The 15489-nt window shown below is 42.5% G+C and overlaps 1 protein-coding gene across 4 annotated transcripts in view; it reads right to left on the bottom strand.

The window, feature by feature from the left end:
• Positions 1-1066: 1066 nt before the first annotated feature.
• The window catches only part of SPEN (spen family transcriptional repressor), an 88267-nt gene continuing 73844 nt past the window's right edge, over positions 1067-15489 (bottom strand). For all 4 annotated transcript variants that reach the window (XM_067566250.1, XM_067566249.1, XM_067566251.1 and 1 more), the window contains 5 exons: positions 6687-14631; positions 5452-5853; positions 4227-4421; positions 3631-3789; positions 1067-2191 (listed from right to left, as the gene is read on the bottom strand). In XM_067566250.1, coding sequence (XP_067422351.1) covers positions 2060-2191; positions 3631-3789; positions 4227-4421; positions 5452-5853; positions 6687-14631 — 8833 coding nt within the window. In that variant the 3' untranslated portion in view covers positions 1067-2059. The remainder of the gene's footprint in view (positions 2192-3630; positions 3790-4226; positions 4422-5451; positions 5854-6686; positions 14632-15489) is intronic.

A 15489-nucleotide genomic window follows, 5' to 3' on the forward strand; every position in this document is an offset into this window, starting at 1 on the left:
ACAGCCAGACTGGCTCAGACCAATGGTCCATCTAGTGGCCAATACCAGGTGCCAAAATCTTTTTCTTCTCCCAATATCCTTTAGTGTAGCAGGCCATGCCCTCTCCTATCAGTGACTTACCGGTCTGGATCTTCCTCCATAGGTGCATGCACACCAATAGTCCATTAGTTAACAAATCTGACTAAAATAGATTTTTAAACCAGTTCCTTCAAACTGTCAAGGTGGCGCCTTCCCTCCTTGATTGTTAATTCCAATTCAGCAGTTCTTCTTTTAGAGCTTTCTTTTTAATGAGAGGTGGTCATTAAAATGTCTTTTACGTCACACTGGAGTTTTCCTTTAGCAAGACCAGTTCAGCTGAGGTTTGCCGCAGTGGAAAGAATCCAAAACAGGCAGTTTCTTACTGCTGGGTTTCAAACAGCTTCACATATAATTCTCACCACTGAGATCAGTTGCCCCAGGAGACACTTTCCACGTAGGCTCTGATTCTACAATCGGATCCATTAACGGCAGCCCCCACCACCAGTGCAGTTGGGTCCGACTGCAGGATCAGAACCCTCAGCATCAGCTGTTTAAACCACTAAGGACTTTCTAGCTACAACTCCCGACGCAAGTCTTCAAACGTATTTCAGTGATTTGTGTTCTGAACACACACAAGATACAGTTGCTTAAAACAATAAACCAAGGCTTTTCTTAGAACATGCTCATTTTTGCGGTTGAAGGTTTTGTAGTTTATTCTGTGTATCAAAATTAAAAGTGCCTTTGACATTACTCAGAAAAGAACCAATACTTTGGAGTTTTACAAATATTTACACCACAAAAAACAAAGGCTAAAGTTCAATTTGATCTTTGATAAAATTATTTTGTTTGAACAAGATAAACTCACCAACAAAAGAGAAAAATAAAAAACCTCCTATGTACAAACACTCAGAAAACAGCAAATATCCACTGCAGGGGATGTGGCTTATTAGTAATGCCAGCCGGCCCAAACTTGCATACAAGTTCGCAATCTCCTTGTGTTCTCCCTCCCCCTCCGGAGCAAATTGATGGATCACATCCAGGCTCAACATGTTTTGTATTTTTTAATAAAGTTTGTAATCCAATGGACACACAAAACAAAACTGCGCTGAGAAAACAGTTCCATAAATTAATAAGTGTTAGGGAAGGCGAGGAGGAGGAAGGAGGGTAAAAAGTCTTTGTACAAGTGTATAACACTTCCACATATTGTGAGACGAGGGTCAGGGGAAGGTCATGTTTAAATGAATCGCACTTACAAATGAATGACAATACAAAGTCTGAGTATGAAAATAAGATTTTCTCTGAAAACACATTTTTGGCACAGATTAAAAAAAAATGTATGTTGTGGGGATTTGATTTTTTTAAAGTCAGTATTATATATATATATATATATATTATATATATATATTTATATATACACACACACCCACTCAGTTCTGCATATCCCACCAGGAAGGAAAATAGCTCTCCCTTTTGTTTTATTTTTTTTCAGTGTAAACTGTACATCCCAGATGAAGAGAAGATGACTGCAGCAGAGGGAAGTGGAGGAAAGGAAGGGTCACATCCAGGAGAAAAAAAAAGATAATGTGTGAAATGATCCTTGACCCACAGATTTCAGCAGAAGTTCCCAGGTCCTGCGTTTAGTCCACAACGCATGTTAATCTGTGTCAAGACATCCATAACGTCACAGCATGTCTTCAACTGTGCAAAGGTCCAAGTCACTAATTTAGTGCAAAGGCAGTTCAGGTTCTTTTTTTTTTTTTTTTTCTTTTCTTTTTTTGATAAAAAATATAGCCATCCTTTATTTTCCCCAAAAGGAGGCACAGAAACCCAATACACCAGTCCGCCTGTTGAGTGCATCAGTTGTCCATAACCTAAAGCAATATGTAAACATACAAGGTAGCAGAACCACTACCCAGCAACAGTTTGATCGAGGCCGGTTAGGGCAGGAGGCTGGTAGTCTGGCAGCATTTTCTTGCGTCATTCATTTTTCTCTTTTTTTTTTGCTGCAGGGCCTTGGAAAAGTCAGTGACCAATAAACAGCTCATACCGATGCGATAACAATCATAAGGTGAGGAGAGATGTTGGAGATGCTGGCTAGTAGGTCTGGGGCTAGACGGGACAGGTGGCTTTCAGAGAATTCACAGGGTGGGAATATCTGCAGAACATAGGCAGGCTGGGGAAAAATGAAAAAATAAAGACAAGGATGAAAAAACAGCTAGGAACCCCTCTAGTTATTTGTTTTTCTATGAACTGATTAGACAAGCACCCAGACAACTGATTTGGTACCACAATAAGGAAATCCCACTGGACAATGCCCAATTTGGAAGGTGAACTGTAAATCGCAAGTAGTGTGACGTAGAAAGACCAACACAAACGTCTCCTAAAAGTTTATATTCATTTTTAAAAAATTAAAACCACATGAAATGCAATCCTTACTCCCTCTTTTTTCTGGATCTTTAGAAGATCTAGGTAGTGATGTCACACAGTGACGTTACCTGAACTGCAGCTCTTCATCCCCAAACTGAGCGTCAGATGTTCTAAGAATCAACATCTCCCACTTCACTAGCTGCATCACTCTACATTTCAGTGCAGACACTCACTCACTACTAGTTAATCCACCTCCCCTCTTCCATCGACCTAACGCTGACTACACCAGAGGTAAGGGTCAGCTTAACTACACTGCTCAGGGGTTTTGATGTTTCACACCCCTGAATGACTTATAGCTAGGTTGACCTGACTTTTTAGTGTAAACCTGACCTCAGTTGGGGAGACGGGGGAGAGATGAGAGACGCTGCAGCTTCAGATTACAGAACTTTGTGTAAGGTGATCATATTTTCAATATCTAAAACTGGGACATTGGTGGCAACATTTTCTAGGGTTTCAGAATAGTCCCACAAAAGGGCATTTTTTCAATGCACACATGACTCAGTAGCAACACATTTCTCAGAGGGAAGGGTTTTCCCCCACTAACAGTGTCTGAATGGCTTATCATGAAACATAAGAAAGTGTCATTAATATTCATTTTGAACAAAGGAGCTGCTTTGATAGTGTCTACATTTATCTGGCTTTCCCCTTCCACATCGTCCATCAAACTGAACACTTATTCCAATGGACTGTTTTTTCCCGGTAAACACAGCACATCTGACTCAGTGCAGCAATACATCTGGAACAAGCATTTTGTAGTTATACAAAACAAATCTTTTGATTTATGTAATGGAAAACATATTTCAGGTGTCCTGAAAAAAAGTTCCTGGGACATCACATGAAAAGGAAGGGAAGGAGCACTTCAGATTTCTAACGTGCAAAAAGAGCAAAGATCTGTTTTGTTTTTAAAAAGACAGAAATTTGTAAGTCAAAGCAGCATCAAAAGGCAAAAACAAACTTTTTTCTTTTGGTTTAGCAGTTCACCAGTAAGAATTAAATGATTTACTGTGTTGTATTTTCACCAAAGAAATGAATGGCTAGCATTTCACATGCTAATTCTTTCGAAGACACAAGCATGCATCTTGACACTAAACACAAAGGACTTTTTTGGTTTATATCCCATAACTATATAATGGGGTCATTTTAATTTAGTTGTTAACTGCAGTTTCACTGTTTTCATGCAATTACCTGATTAGAGCCGGGATTGGGAACATTGATGATTCCTGCAGCTTGTTTAGCCTGCAGGTAGCTGATGAATGCAGCTTTAAGTGACTCGGTCTGATTCACTACATCTTCCTGGTCTCGTCCACAAGGCAAGGCCAGTAACAGGCAGTAATCACTCTCCACCTGGGAAAAGAGGACAATTAACACTCAAGCATTTGCTAGGGACATGCCTGTTCCTGACACACATTCATTATCTTTAAACCTTTACTGGAAAATCCTCCCTTTGAACTCCTTGGGAATAAATTTGCTGTGGCTGTTGCGAAATGCCACTGTAGACTTCTCAGCCAATTGGCAAAAGACAGGTTAGTTCAGAGTTCTTTTACAGGTAATGTCTGACATCTGCTATTCACCATTGTACCTTTCCATAAAGTGCAGAGTAACATATGAGCTGAATGATCCCAAATCCACACCGCTCCCTCACCTGGATTAAGTGTAGACCTGACACCCATTAATGTTTGCATTTAATCCTTATGTCAAAGGAGAGACACTTGCCACCAGCAGTATTTCAGAGGCCCTATCACTTACTGCAGACCCCAAAACAATATGAATATTACCCTTACCATCATTCTGCGTGCCACACCCTCCAACTGCGAAGCCTCTAGTCGCATGCGCTGAGCAATTCTTAGTGGAGGTCCTCCTTCAGGTGCTGGCAGGGACCGGTGCGCCAAGACGTTGTTACCAGAGACAAAGTGGAGCTGAACTGCAGCTGTGTCATTCTTCAGCGCCAAAAGACCCTGCCACACGATTGGGTACTTCTGAAAATAAAGGATGAAGAAATCTTAATACAAACGAATGAAGGAGTAAAATAAAGACTTAGTGAAACATTTACAGCAAAGTGCTTCCACTTGTGTTCAAAAGTGATCTTAATTGTAAGGGAAATCACATCTGAGTTGCTCATATGCTTCTGACACTTTCAGCAGTAATTATGACACCAGTATACTGTGTTTAAGAATGCAATACACTTAAGGCCGTCCCATAGTTGGTTCATACCAAGGACTGATTTAGGCCAGATCCTATTAAATCATCAATACAACACTTATTTCTTCATAGTGGCCACCTGGTCTGTCTAGCCAAGCTCCCCATTACCAAAGCATCTGAGACCTCATAATCTTTTAATACATTTATCCTCACCAATGTCCTGTGCAGCAGGACAGTGCTATTATCCTCATTTTACATTTAGGGAACTGAGGCACAGAGAGACTAAGTGACTCGTCCAAGGTCAGGCAGGAAATCTGTTGCTGAGCAAAGACTAGAACCTGGATCTTCTGACTCCCAGGCTGGTGCTCTAACCATTTCAACATCCTGGCCCTCCCACCTCGCTCTCCTCCTCCTGCTCCAGAATCTATATTTCTAAATAAATAAATAAATAATCTCTAGTCTTCGTGGTTTGCACAGACAACACTCCAAACCTGACTGGACTGGTAAATAAGGCAGAGATGTCTGCCTGAGTCTGCAGACAGTCTGAAACACTACCTCAGACTCACAGACTCTTCTCATTCACCTCAATGAGATGGTAAACTCATCACCGGACTCTAGGAACGTCCAGGTAAATGTCAACACTTAGCTATTTCACTGGTGAGAGAAGCACCCAAGAAAGTAGAGGGATGGTTACATTATGAAAATCGGCACCATCTAATGTGTGTGGTGCTACATTATGGTGTCTCATGTGGGAAAAGCTTGGCAGAATACTACTGCTTACTTTTCCCCTTGACCTAGTACAGGTTCAGACGTAACAAAAACAAGCAGCAGACAACAGCTCAAAGAGAAAGAGGGAGTGATACTTACTGTTAGAAGCTGAACCATATCCACAGGTCTCTGAGAAACAGAGTGAGGAGGTGGATCTTGTATTAGAGCAGATTGAGGTTCGGAGCGGGACAACGGAAGCCCCGGGCCTGAAGTTGTAGGGATAAACAAAGATTGCTTCTGAACTGCCTGAGGCTGGTGTGGTGATGGAAGCTCCTGTTTCATTGAAATGGCAACAGGGGAAGGATAGGAAGTCTGGCCGGTATCTGCCTGTGCCCGCTGAAGATGGACATGAGGGTCTATCTGCGCTGCATGCCTATTTACAGTGGTGTGGTGGGTTTGTTCAGGTCCTACTGCCTGCGATCCTTTGGAGTCCTGGGAAATCTGAGGTGTTTTGCTGCGCACTGGCTGACTGGGGTGTGAGTGTTCACCTTCTGGCAGACCCTACAGAGCAGTGATGGGAAAGAAAGAGAAAACTTTGGAGAATGCACTAATGGCACAAAACTCTCTCATTTAACAATCAGACTGCTGGGAAACAGTCAAGTTCTCCAGCTTAAATCTTTCTAGACATCTATTTGGTTCTCAGTAGGGTCCCTCTCACTGTAGTATCCGACTGCCTCACACGTTACAAAATTTAATCTCAACAGAAATGGGCATTATCACCAGTATTTTTCAGATAGGGAGCAGAAGCACAGAGACTATCAAACACAGCTGGGAACAGAATCCAGACTTCCCGAGCCCCAATTCAAAGCCTCAATTGCAGGACCATCCTTAACTAGACCATCCATCTAACTAGGTATTGACATTATGCTCACTCCTCGCATGCTATTTGTCTGTATAATACAGTAATTACTGAAGAGGAAAATTGCTATGAGTGAACTAAACTCGAATAATTGCCACGAGCTGTGTTGGGAATTGTCCCTCTCTTATCACTATACTTAGGAACTTACAGATTTCACGCAATCCCTGAACTAAGCTCTATTGTGATGAAAAGAAAATAAATGAGGGGATTCTCCCTCTTAATTCCTTCCCAGTAACTTTAAAAAGGTGTTTAGCCCATATTTCCCAAACAAAAATAACTGATTTTTAGTACTGTAGTACTGTAAAATACAACCTTAAATGGAGAGGGCAGAGTGCATGAGGAATGAGCCAAACTTATCCCAGCTGTAAGTAACTCCCCACTGCAGTCAAATGCCACTGCATCAGGACTACATTTATCACAGTATATATTAAAACTCAGGTAAAGGAAACCAAACGGAGGAAATCATTTCTCTCACCTGAGATGGGGTCATACTCCGGGAAGGTAGCCCAATTGGCGATGCTCCAGGGAACTGAGGATGACCAAGCTGGGCTGCTGTATGGTAATTTCTCATGTCGCCATACACAGATCTATAATCATGAAAGGAACTCCCAGCAGGATGCATGATTTGTACTCCATGAGGTACCACCACAGGCTGTGTCAAAGGCAGTCCAGGAAGCTGGCTGCTGGGAGGGACGCTGATGAGCCGTGGCTCACTGTGTGGAGAGTGCGCCATTTTGACTTCAGAAGACTTCGGTGTCTCTTTTCCAGGCTGTGGAGTCTTGCTGACTGGTGGAGTTTTCACAGACCCTTCTGGTGTTCTAGATTGTCTAGTTTCGGGGTGGTGGTCGCCCACTGCTGCCATGTGTGGGTGCATCATCATCCTCACATCTCGAGGCACGTTGTACTGGTCGAGTCTTATACCCGTAGCATGCATGCGATAATCTGACTGCATTACTAACACATCGGACTGCACAGGGGCTGATCCTCTACACACGGTATGATGGTAATGCATCTCATCTTCTGGGGGATGCTGAGACGATAAAGGAGGCATGACTATATCTCTTATTGGAGCTGGCTGAGGTGTGCTGGATCTCTGAGGTCTGATTTCTATCTGAGGTTGTAGAGCTGCTCTGGGGGAGTGGAGCGCTTCTGGGCGGATGCCATAAGGAATACCAGGCAATGGAGGGGTATTCATTCTCACTTCGCCTTGTGACAGATGGCCAAGGGATACAGTCTGTGTTACACTATGAGGGGGCATTATAACAGACTGCTCAGGATGCATACTGGATATGTACTGAGGCACAGGAATTCCTGGAGCCAGCATGACAGAGGTATTACTAGATAAAGCTGGAGAGGAGGTACTGCCAGGATGACAAGCCCTTGGAAATGGAGATGGAGAATGCCCACTTGTACGTGGCGAATGTGGCTCCTGTTTTGTAACCCCCAAATGAGAAATAGCCCGATCTGTTGGGGTGCTGGGACCTGAGCTGATATGGTTTGCTTCTGAATGTATTTTACCAGACAGGGAAGGGTGATGAGGACTGACCCCAGGACTCAAATTTGATGGCTGAAGAGTCTTAGTCTCCACTTTTAGAGCAGTCAGATCAGGAAGTTTTTTGTTGGCAGAAGCTACACTTTGAGAAAGTGCCATCTGGTTGTGAACTAGTACAGGTGGAGTGTTTACAGTCTGGGAGAGGACTTTAACAGGCCCTGACTGAGAAGCAGGAGTCTGGACAGAAAGGTGGCCCGATTCAGATTTCTCCAAGGCAGTGCGTTCTTGTTTAATAGAGGAGATCACAGGTGATGTATTGTAAGGTTGGGTTCCTAGTACCAAAGGATGGGTGGAGAGATTCCCATATCCTGTGGGAGTTTGAGAGCCTTTCGGTGCTGGCTGCGATGGAGTAATAGGTTCTTGTTTAATTTGTGACTTGGACACAGACTGCTGAAACTCTATGTCAACAGCACTTGCTGGGGGAATCTGACTGATCTTCGCACTAATTCGTTGAGGACCCTCTGTTTTCTGTCCTGAATAACTCAAAAGCACAACACCCTCTGAGGTGTTAACTCGCAGACCTGGGCTGGATCCAGTCTCCACTGGCCTATCTTCAATAACAGACATAGATCCTGGATGAAACCTGCTGTTCTCATTTGTGCTCGGTCTCTGCTTGTATTTTGGTGAAGGGGCATTAACTAGACATGTCTGGGTTTGGGGGACTTGCTTCATCAGTGTTATCCTTGGAGTTTCCTCGAGATCAACACTATGGGGCATTCTGCTTATAACGGAAGTAGCTTTGGGGGCAATAACTGTACTTATTTTTTCTTTCTCACTGAAAACTGGTGCCTCTGCTACTGGAGGGTCCAAAACATTAGTGACAGGAACTGCTGGTTTTTCCTCTGACACTGGTTTAATGGCCTCTACTGGAGGATGAGGAGGCGCCTCTTCCAAACGAGGTGCACTGACTGGCTCAGCAACAGAAGTTGTGACATGTGTAGAAGCAAGGCTAGTTGCTGAAACGTATTTGGGCTCCATTAGTATCTTCCTCAGAGTGCTGGAATTTGTATCAATATCAGATGCTTTAGTATCAGGGGGAAGAGCTGGCGGTGGGGTGGACCGAGTGCGGGTGTCGTCATGCCTTACAATCCATTCTGTCACCTTGGTAGTGTTGGAAGGAAGGGGGACTATCCCAGCTGATACAGAGGCAGGTATTTTTGCCGCAGTTGCAGAAGGAACTGCAGGAACAGTCGTATTTGGAGCACTTGGTGGAGTAACGGGTGCATTTTCAATAGTTGACCGTAGTTTGAATGAAGTTTGGCTCACATCATCCACAGGAACTGACTGGGAAGGTAGGTCGAGAGGAGGAGCTGGAGCTTTAGGAGGAGCATTGCTCTCAGCAACAGTTTCATGAGAAATTAACTCAGTGGCTGCAGCCTTGCTTGCATCAGAAATGTTTGGTTCAGCAGAAACCTGAACAGAGTTTTTATTTTTCTTTTCATCTTTCAAGGGTTCTTCTTGTTTTGCCTTAACTTCATTGGCAACAGGAGACTTACTTTGTACTTTTTCAGGCTCAAAAACACTAACTTCAGCAGTATCCGCTTTCTTGCTCGTGCTCCTTTTACGTCTTTGCCGGGTGGTCTTTTGACGGCCTTTTTCCTTCCGAGAAACTTCGGCTTCCTGTAAAGTTTCAGCTTCCTGTGCAGAGTTTGAAGATTCACTGAAGCTCACCTCAGCCTCCTTACTTTCTGCCTCTACTGCTGATGGGGTAGTGCCAGTCACTTGTTGCACAGAGGGTTCAACAGCAGCTTCTGTTTCCAAGATAACGTTAACAGCCTGATCAGTTTCAGGCTCCATTTCTTCCCTAGGTGATGGTAACACCAGTGGTTCTGCAGGTATCTCAGATTCTGATTCAGCAGGATAAGTTGGAGGAGCAGGAAAGCTTTCTGTTTCTCCAGAAATGTCATTTATGATGGATCCAATAGCTGCTGCCAGTTCTGTTTCACTAGCCTGATGTGCAGGTTTGTCTCCCTCCTCCTCCTGACGAACTTCAGACACGTCAGCTGCCTGGTCTTTGTAGGCAGCAACTGACGGCGTTTCAGTGAGCTTTGCAATGTTCTCCACAGCTTGTTCAAGTTCAATCTGCTTTGCTAACTGAGCAGCTTCTGGTGATTGCTTTGGTTCATGCATCATTTCTTTTTCTGTTTCCTGGAATGCATCTTCTTGCTCGTTCTTTACAAAATGGGGTGCTACATTGTCCTCTTTTTGTGGGCTTTTGATTTTTGCTGGTGACGTTGCCACAGGCTCTGCTTCCTCTTCACTTGGTCGCAGGGCACCTTTGACTTCATCAACATTGAGACGTATTTCCACATTTTTCAGACACAAGGATGCTTTATCTACAACAGTCTTGGCATTTCTAGATCTTCCTCGTTTGGATTTAGTAGCTTTTTCTGGGGCATTTTTTTTCTCTACAATCTCCACTATGGGGGTTTCTGGAAGATTTTTGTCCACATCTAGTTCTTTCCTGTCACGTTTCTGTTCGCTTGCTGCTGCTTCTTTGTCCGTAGTCTTTAATTTATTGCTGTTTTCACTAATATTTGATTCTTGACCAGCTATTTCAGTGGCATCTTCAGATTCTACAGAGACATCTGCCTTTGGTTCATTTTTCCCTTTTTTCCCCTGCTGACTGCTTGCAGCTAATGAATGACTATGGGTTAGTTTTTGGGATCTAGGAGATCTCCATCCCTCTGCAGGTTTAGGGATTTCCACTGTTTCTTTAGTCTCAGTCTCTTCTGCTTCCTGCTGTACCTGTTCTGTCTTAATAGGAGAGATTTCTTCCTCAGGCTTACGGCGTGATTTTGGAGGCCTTCCTCTTCTTGGAGTAGTAGGAACAGTTGTTACAATCTCCTGGGATTCCTTTTCCCCTCTTTTTCTGGTAGATCTAGTTACCTCTACTGAATCCTTTACTGGAGATGGGCCTTCATTGTCTCCTGTGGTAGCATAAACCGATCTTACATTTCTACGTCTAGTTCGACCTACTGGCAAACTTGGCTCTATGTTTTCTGGCTCTGTTGCAGCACTAGGAGATTTAGCAGCATTTCTTGAAACTTTTTCTGTTTCTACTTTCAATTCTAAAAGTTTCTGTGCTTCCCCACGAGGAGAGCTTGATCTTTTAAGTTTTTCACGGTCAATCCTTTCGCTCTTCCTTGTGACAGGTTTCTCTGTGACATTTGTAATGGCTGACTGAACAGGAGTCTTGGAACGTTTGCTTTTGTATGACTTTTTATCTTTTATAACAACAGGGGGTTCGACTTCCATGTCATTGTCAGAAACAGGAGGCAAAACCTCAGCAACTACTTCTGCTTTCTGACTTGCATTAGGATCGGTGTTAGCAGCAGACAGGGCATTTTCCTCTTTAGGTTCACTTGATTCATCAGACTTTTGAACTAGTTTGGGAGGTGGTGGAATCAACTGTGTACTGTCAGGTTCTGGATCTACATTGGTGTCTGCTTGTGAAAAAGAAGCTCCTGGTGTAGGTGGCTTTGTATCCAAGTATGAAGGATGCTCTGTGGATACTGAGTCTTCCTCAGAAGCCGGGGCTGCAGGAATGACATCTTTATTGACCTCTATTGCTGGGGGAGGTTCAAGTTGCTCAGGAGGATCTATTTTGACAGGAGCAGCAAGTTCAGGAAGAGGTTTTGGTTCTTCTGCTGTAGAAGCAAGTTCAGATGGTCTTTCTTCCCTTGCAGAATTTATATCCACAGTTGTTTTTTCATTTGCTACCTTCTCTGATATGACTGGTGCTGGTTCTTGAGGTACAACTGTGACGGAAGAAGGTCCAACTAATGAAGAAGATTTATGTTCTGGTTCTTTATTATCAGGAACAGTTTCTGGTGTCTTAGGCTGATTTTCCTTGTCTTCCTGCTTTTCCACTTCTTTTGGTTTTTGATCCTTCTCCTTTTCTTTTTGCTGCATTCGGGTGAGCTCAATAAATCTACTGTGAAAAAGAACAACTGGTTCTTGCATCAACTCAGATGCACTGTTAGTCCCATCAGAAGAAGCCTGTCTCCCATATATCCGGCCAGAAATGAAGTCCAGGTCATCATCTTTTCTTTCTAAATGCTGTAGACGCTTAGAATCTTGTTCAAAGATTGAGCTGTGTAAAAATCTAGAGGCAAACAATTCCTGTCTCTCTTGCTCCTCCTCTTTATGATCCTCTTTCTTATCATCTAATTTTCCTTCTGAATCAGTCCTGATTTTTTTCTTTTTCATATACCAAGATGGAATAGGTCTCGGAGCAGAGTCAACTTTCTCTTTGTCTTTATTGTTCCTAAAACTAGCAAATCTTGAGTCCCAATCTAGAAAAGACCAGTTTTCTTCTCTAGATGAAGAGAGAGATTTAGCTCTTTCAAGCAAGGCTTTTGTGTCTGGTGTGATTGTCTTATCCAATGCAAAGGAGTAAAATTTGTTTCTTTCCAAAGAAGTTGACAGCCTTTCCTCTCTTTCACGTAGTTTCTCTTCTCTGTCCCTTAATAAAAAAGATAACCTGGAACTTTCTAATAACGATGAGGCTTTCGGAGAATGGGGTTTATTTTCACTGTCGTCATCAGAATCTGAAGGCACCTCACCTGGTTCCAGGTCCCGTACAGATCGCTTTCGTATACTGTCTCTTTTAACTATACTACTTGGGAAGTCAACTCTGCCAGGCTCTTGTTTGACTTGAGATTCCCATCGATTTGATTCATCTTCAGAACTCAGTACCGATAGCTTTATTTTGGCCATTTCTGCCATCTGCTCCCTTCTGCTGGAATCGTAGGGATTAAATTTTAGGGAATCCTCCCTCACAGTCATATTGGAATATGAAAGACCCTTTTCTTCTATTTTAGGTGATTCTTTGGTTTCTTTTAATGGCATTAGCCTTGGGGAATCTAGCGTGTCCTCCTCCTCCTGAAAAGGAAAGTGTCTGATGCTAGGTGAACAGGCAGTCCTTTCAGAATCTTCGCTCACCTGGCGAGAACTTCTATAGTTCCTCTCCCTTTTAGTACTGATTTCAAAATCAAAATGATCAGTCTTTTTCTTTTTACTTGGTGGAGAGTCATCTGTGACATCTTGTGGGGGTTTGCCCACCTCATGAACCAGGCTACGCCTTTCATATTCATCTACTTCTTTTTTTGGACTGCCAAACTTCTCAGACTTTGCTATCTCCATTTCCATCTGCTGTTTTAATCTGCGACTTTGCTCCATTTGTTTTCTGTAACTTTGTGTGTAATCAATGTCAATACCAATTTTCTCCTCTGTGTCAGCTGACTGAGGTTTCTCCTGGCCAAGCTTATGGTCAGGCATCTCTTCGGGAAGACCACAGTAATTTTTCTTCATGTCATCTCTCTCTGTTCCCTGATCATCTAACAGCTGCATTTGTTTGTGCTGTGGTTTTATCGGATTAAGTTTTTTAGAAGGGATTTCTGGAGTTTCCACTGGTTCATCAACTGGCTCTCCTACCCTAGGCTGAAGTTCCGAACTGGGACGCAAGCCAATTGCCACAGAAACATTAGTAGGCTCCTGTGCCTCTTTGGGGCTGGTAACAGTAATAAGTCTTTCCAGTTTGATTTTTTTAGATTCCCTTTTAAGCATCTCTTTCCTCAAGGGCTTTCTTTCCAATTCTCCTTCCCTTAACGTCATAACTTCTCTAGATGAAGTTGTCACATCAAGCTGTTTTTTCGAGATCATGCGTGCAGCATCTTCCTCATCTTGGTTACTTCTTTTAACTTCCAGTTTTTGCCGGTCAGGTTTCAAGTTTGCATCAGCAAAACGTCTTTTACGAGCCTCTAATTTATCTAGGTCTACTGCGTTTACCCCTTCTGTAGTCTGCTCTGTCTTCAGGTGTTTCTTGGGCTTTAGTTTTCCCTCTTTATCAACCACTTCTACATGACTGGCAAGTACCTTCTCTTTTGGCCCCTTAGTTCTGACAGGTTCCAGTTTAGACTGGTCAGATTTTATTTGCTCAACTTGAGATGTCTGGATTTTTTGCTCAAGAAGTGGAGACTTAACAGTGTCATTATCAAGCTTTGCTCTCAGTTTCTCCAAAGCAGGCTGATCAATAACTTTCCCTTCCTTTTCTTTTACTCGAGTCAGCACCACACATGGCATCAGTTCCAGACGGTTTTTAGCTGTCCCTTCTTTGTCAGCTCTTTCTTTACTCTGTTTACTATTGCCCTTTAATTTTTCAGGGCTGGGCTCCCTCTCATTTTCTTGGTCTGTTTCAGAAGACTGAGAGCTTGGTGAATGAATTTTTGCTTTTCGTTTCTGCTTATCACTTTTATCTTTTTCTAGTTTTTCTGGCTTCTCTTTCCTCACCAAACGTTTGTCTTTGTCTACTCTCTCTTGGTCAAAAGCACGTTCTTTATCATTTTTCTCATTTTTTGCATAACGCTCTACACGGGTCTTGTCAAGTTTGTCATATCTTGGAGGAGAAAGTGAGCTGCAGCTCCCACTACGATCTGAAGACCTGCTGTAGATTCTCCTTTCAGAATCACTCTGAAGCCTTTCTGATTGTGAGGGAGATGCTCCAGGGCTCTGTGGACGTCTGGAATGAGTTGGACTTTGACTGCGTTCAATTGGTCTCCTTTCGTGATCTCTGTCCCGATCAGATTCAAACCGCTCCCTTTCCCTCTCCCTCTCTCGTTGTCTATAGCTATATTCCCTTATATCTTGTTCATAAGGATCTCCTCTATAATCCCTGTATTCACGTGGATCATCATAATATCGCGGGTCATAGTAGTCTCCTTGATAAGGATCCCATTCTGCATAAAATTCTCTGCCTCGGGCAGGATATTCTCTCCTAGGATCTTCAGGATACGTCCCTGGTGTTCTAACAGTCTCATAGTAAGTACGATCAGGCGCATATTCATAAGATCCTCTTCTTTCATCTCTGCCAAAAACAAGAACAATACAGTGGTTAATTTTCCTATTAACCAAAGAGTTGAATTATGAAACTCTTGGCTACATGAAAAATGTTAATAGTTTTTTTATTTAGGTATATAACATGGCAGATATTCATAGTTATATCCACAGATTTAACAACAATGAATTATTGCACAGTGGATTAATCAATTTGTTAGTCTCAAATACATAGTAAATCAGTCATTTTGTTCATCAGGTAGCTTGGATGATCTCTGAATCCATCTTATTACTCCATTTTTTAATTTTTTTTTATTTTATTTTTTAACCAAACTAGTATTTACATCCTTAGTCAGGGAACAAGTATAAACCAATTTAATAAAAGTGTACCCTACAGAGCAAAAAGTTCATTGTGTACACATGACCACTACCCAAACTCAAAAAGCTGCTACTAATGAGAGAGCAGTAGTTAGCTCTGAAAACATGCATCAGATCAAAATTCAAGGTTTCACTGCTTACAACTTACTAGTTGAGAGATGAAGAGGGAACTATGTCAACATTTCAAAACTCCAAAAATCAGTAAGACAAGTTTCACAGCAGACAGAGGTTTTTTGGCACTTTTTTTTTTTTTTTAAACATCAAAAGTGTATGCAGTGCTCCGATTCCCCAACCATTTAAAAATATGTTTTACTCCCTCTCTTTCACACATTTGCACATAGTGCTAAAAGTGGAATGTTTCTACCTTGTAAGAAGTGTACAAGAGTAAAACAAAGCAAAACAAAAAAAAATAGGGCTGTCCAACTGGAATAATACTTTATAAATGACAAACTGCATTTATCATACACCTTTGATTGCCTCTTTTGCACTCTGCCCCCTTAAGCTATCTCCT

The sequence above is a fragment of the Emydura macquarii genome, unplaced genomic scaffold, assembly GCF_026122565.2.
Source record: "Emydura macquarii macquarii isolate MOO-44397 ecotype Brisbane River unplaced genomic scaffold, CSIRO-AGI_Emac_v2 contig_2768, whole genome shotgun sequence".
Lineage (NCBI taxonomy): Eukaryota > Metazoa > Chordata > Testudines > Chelidae > Emydura > Emydura macquarii.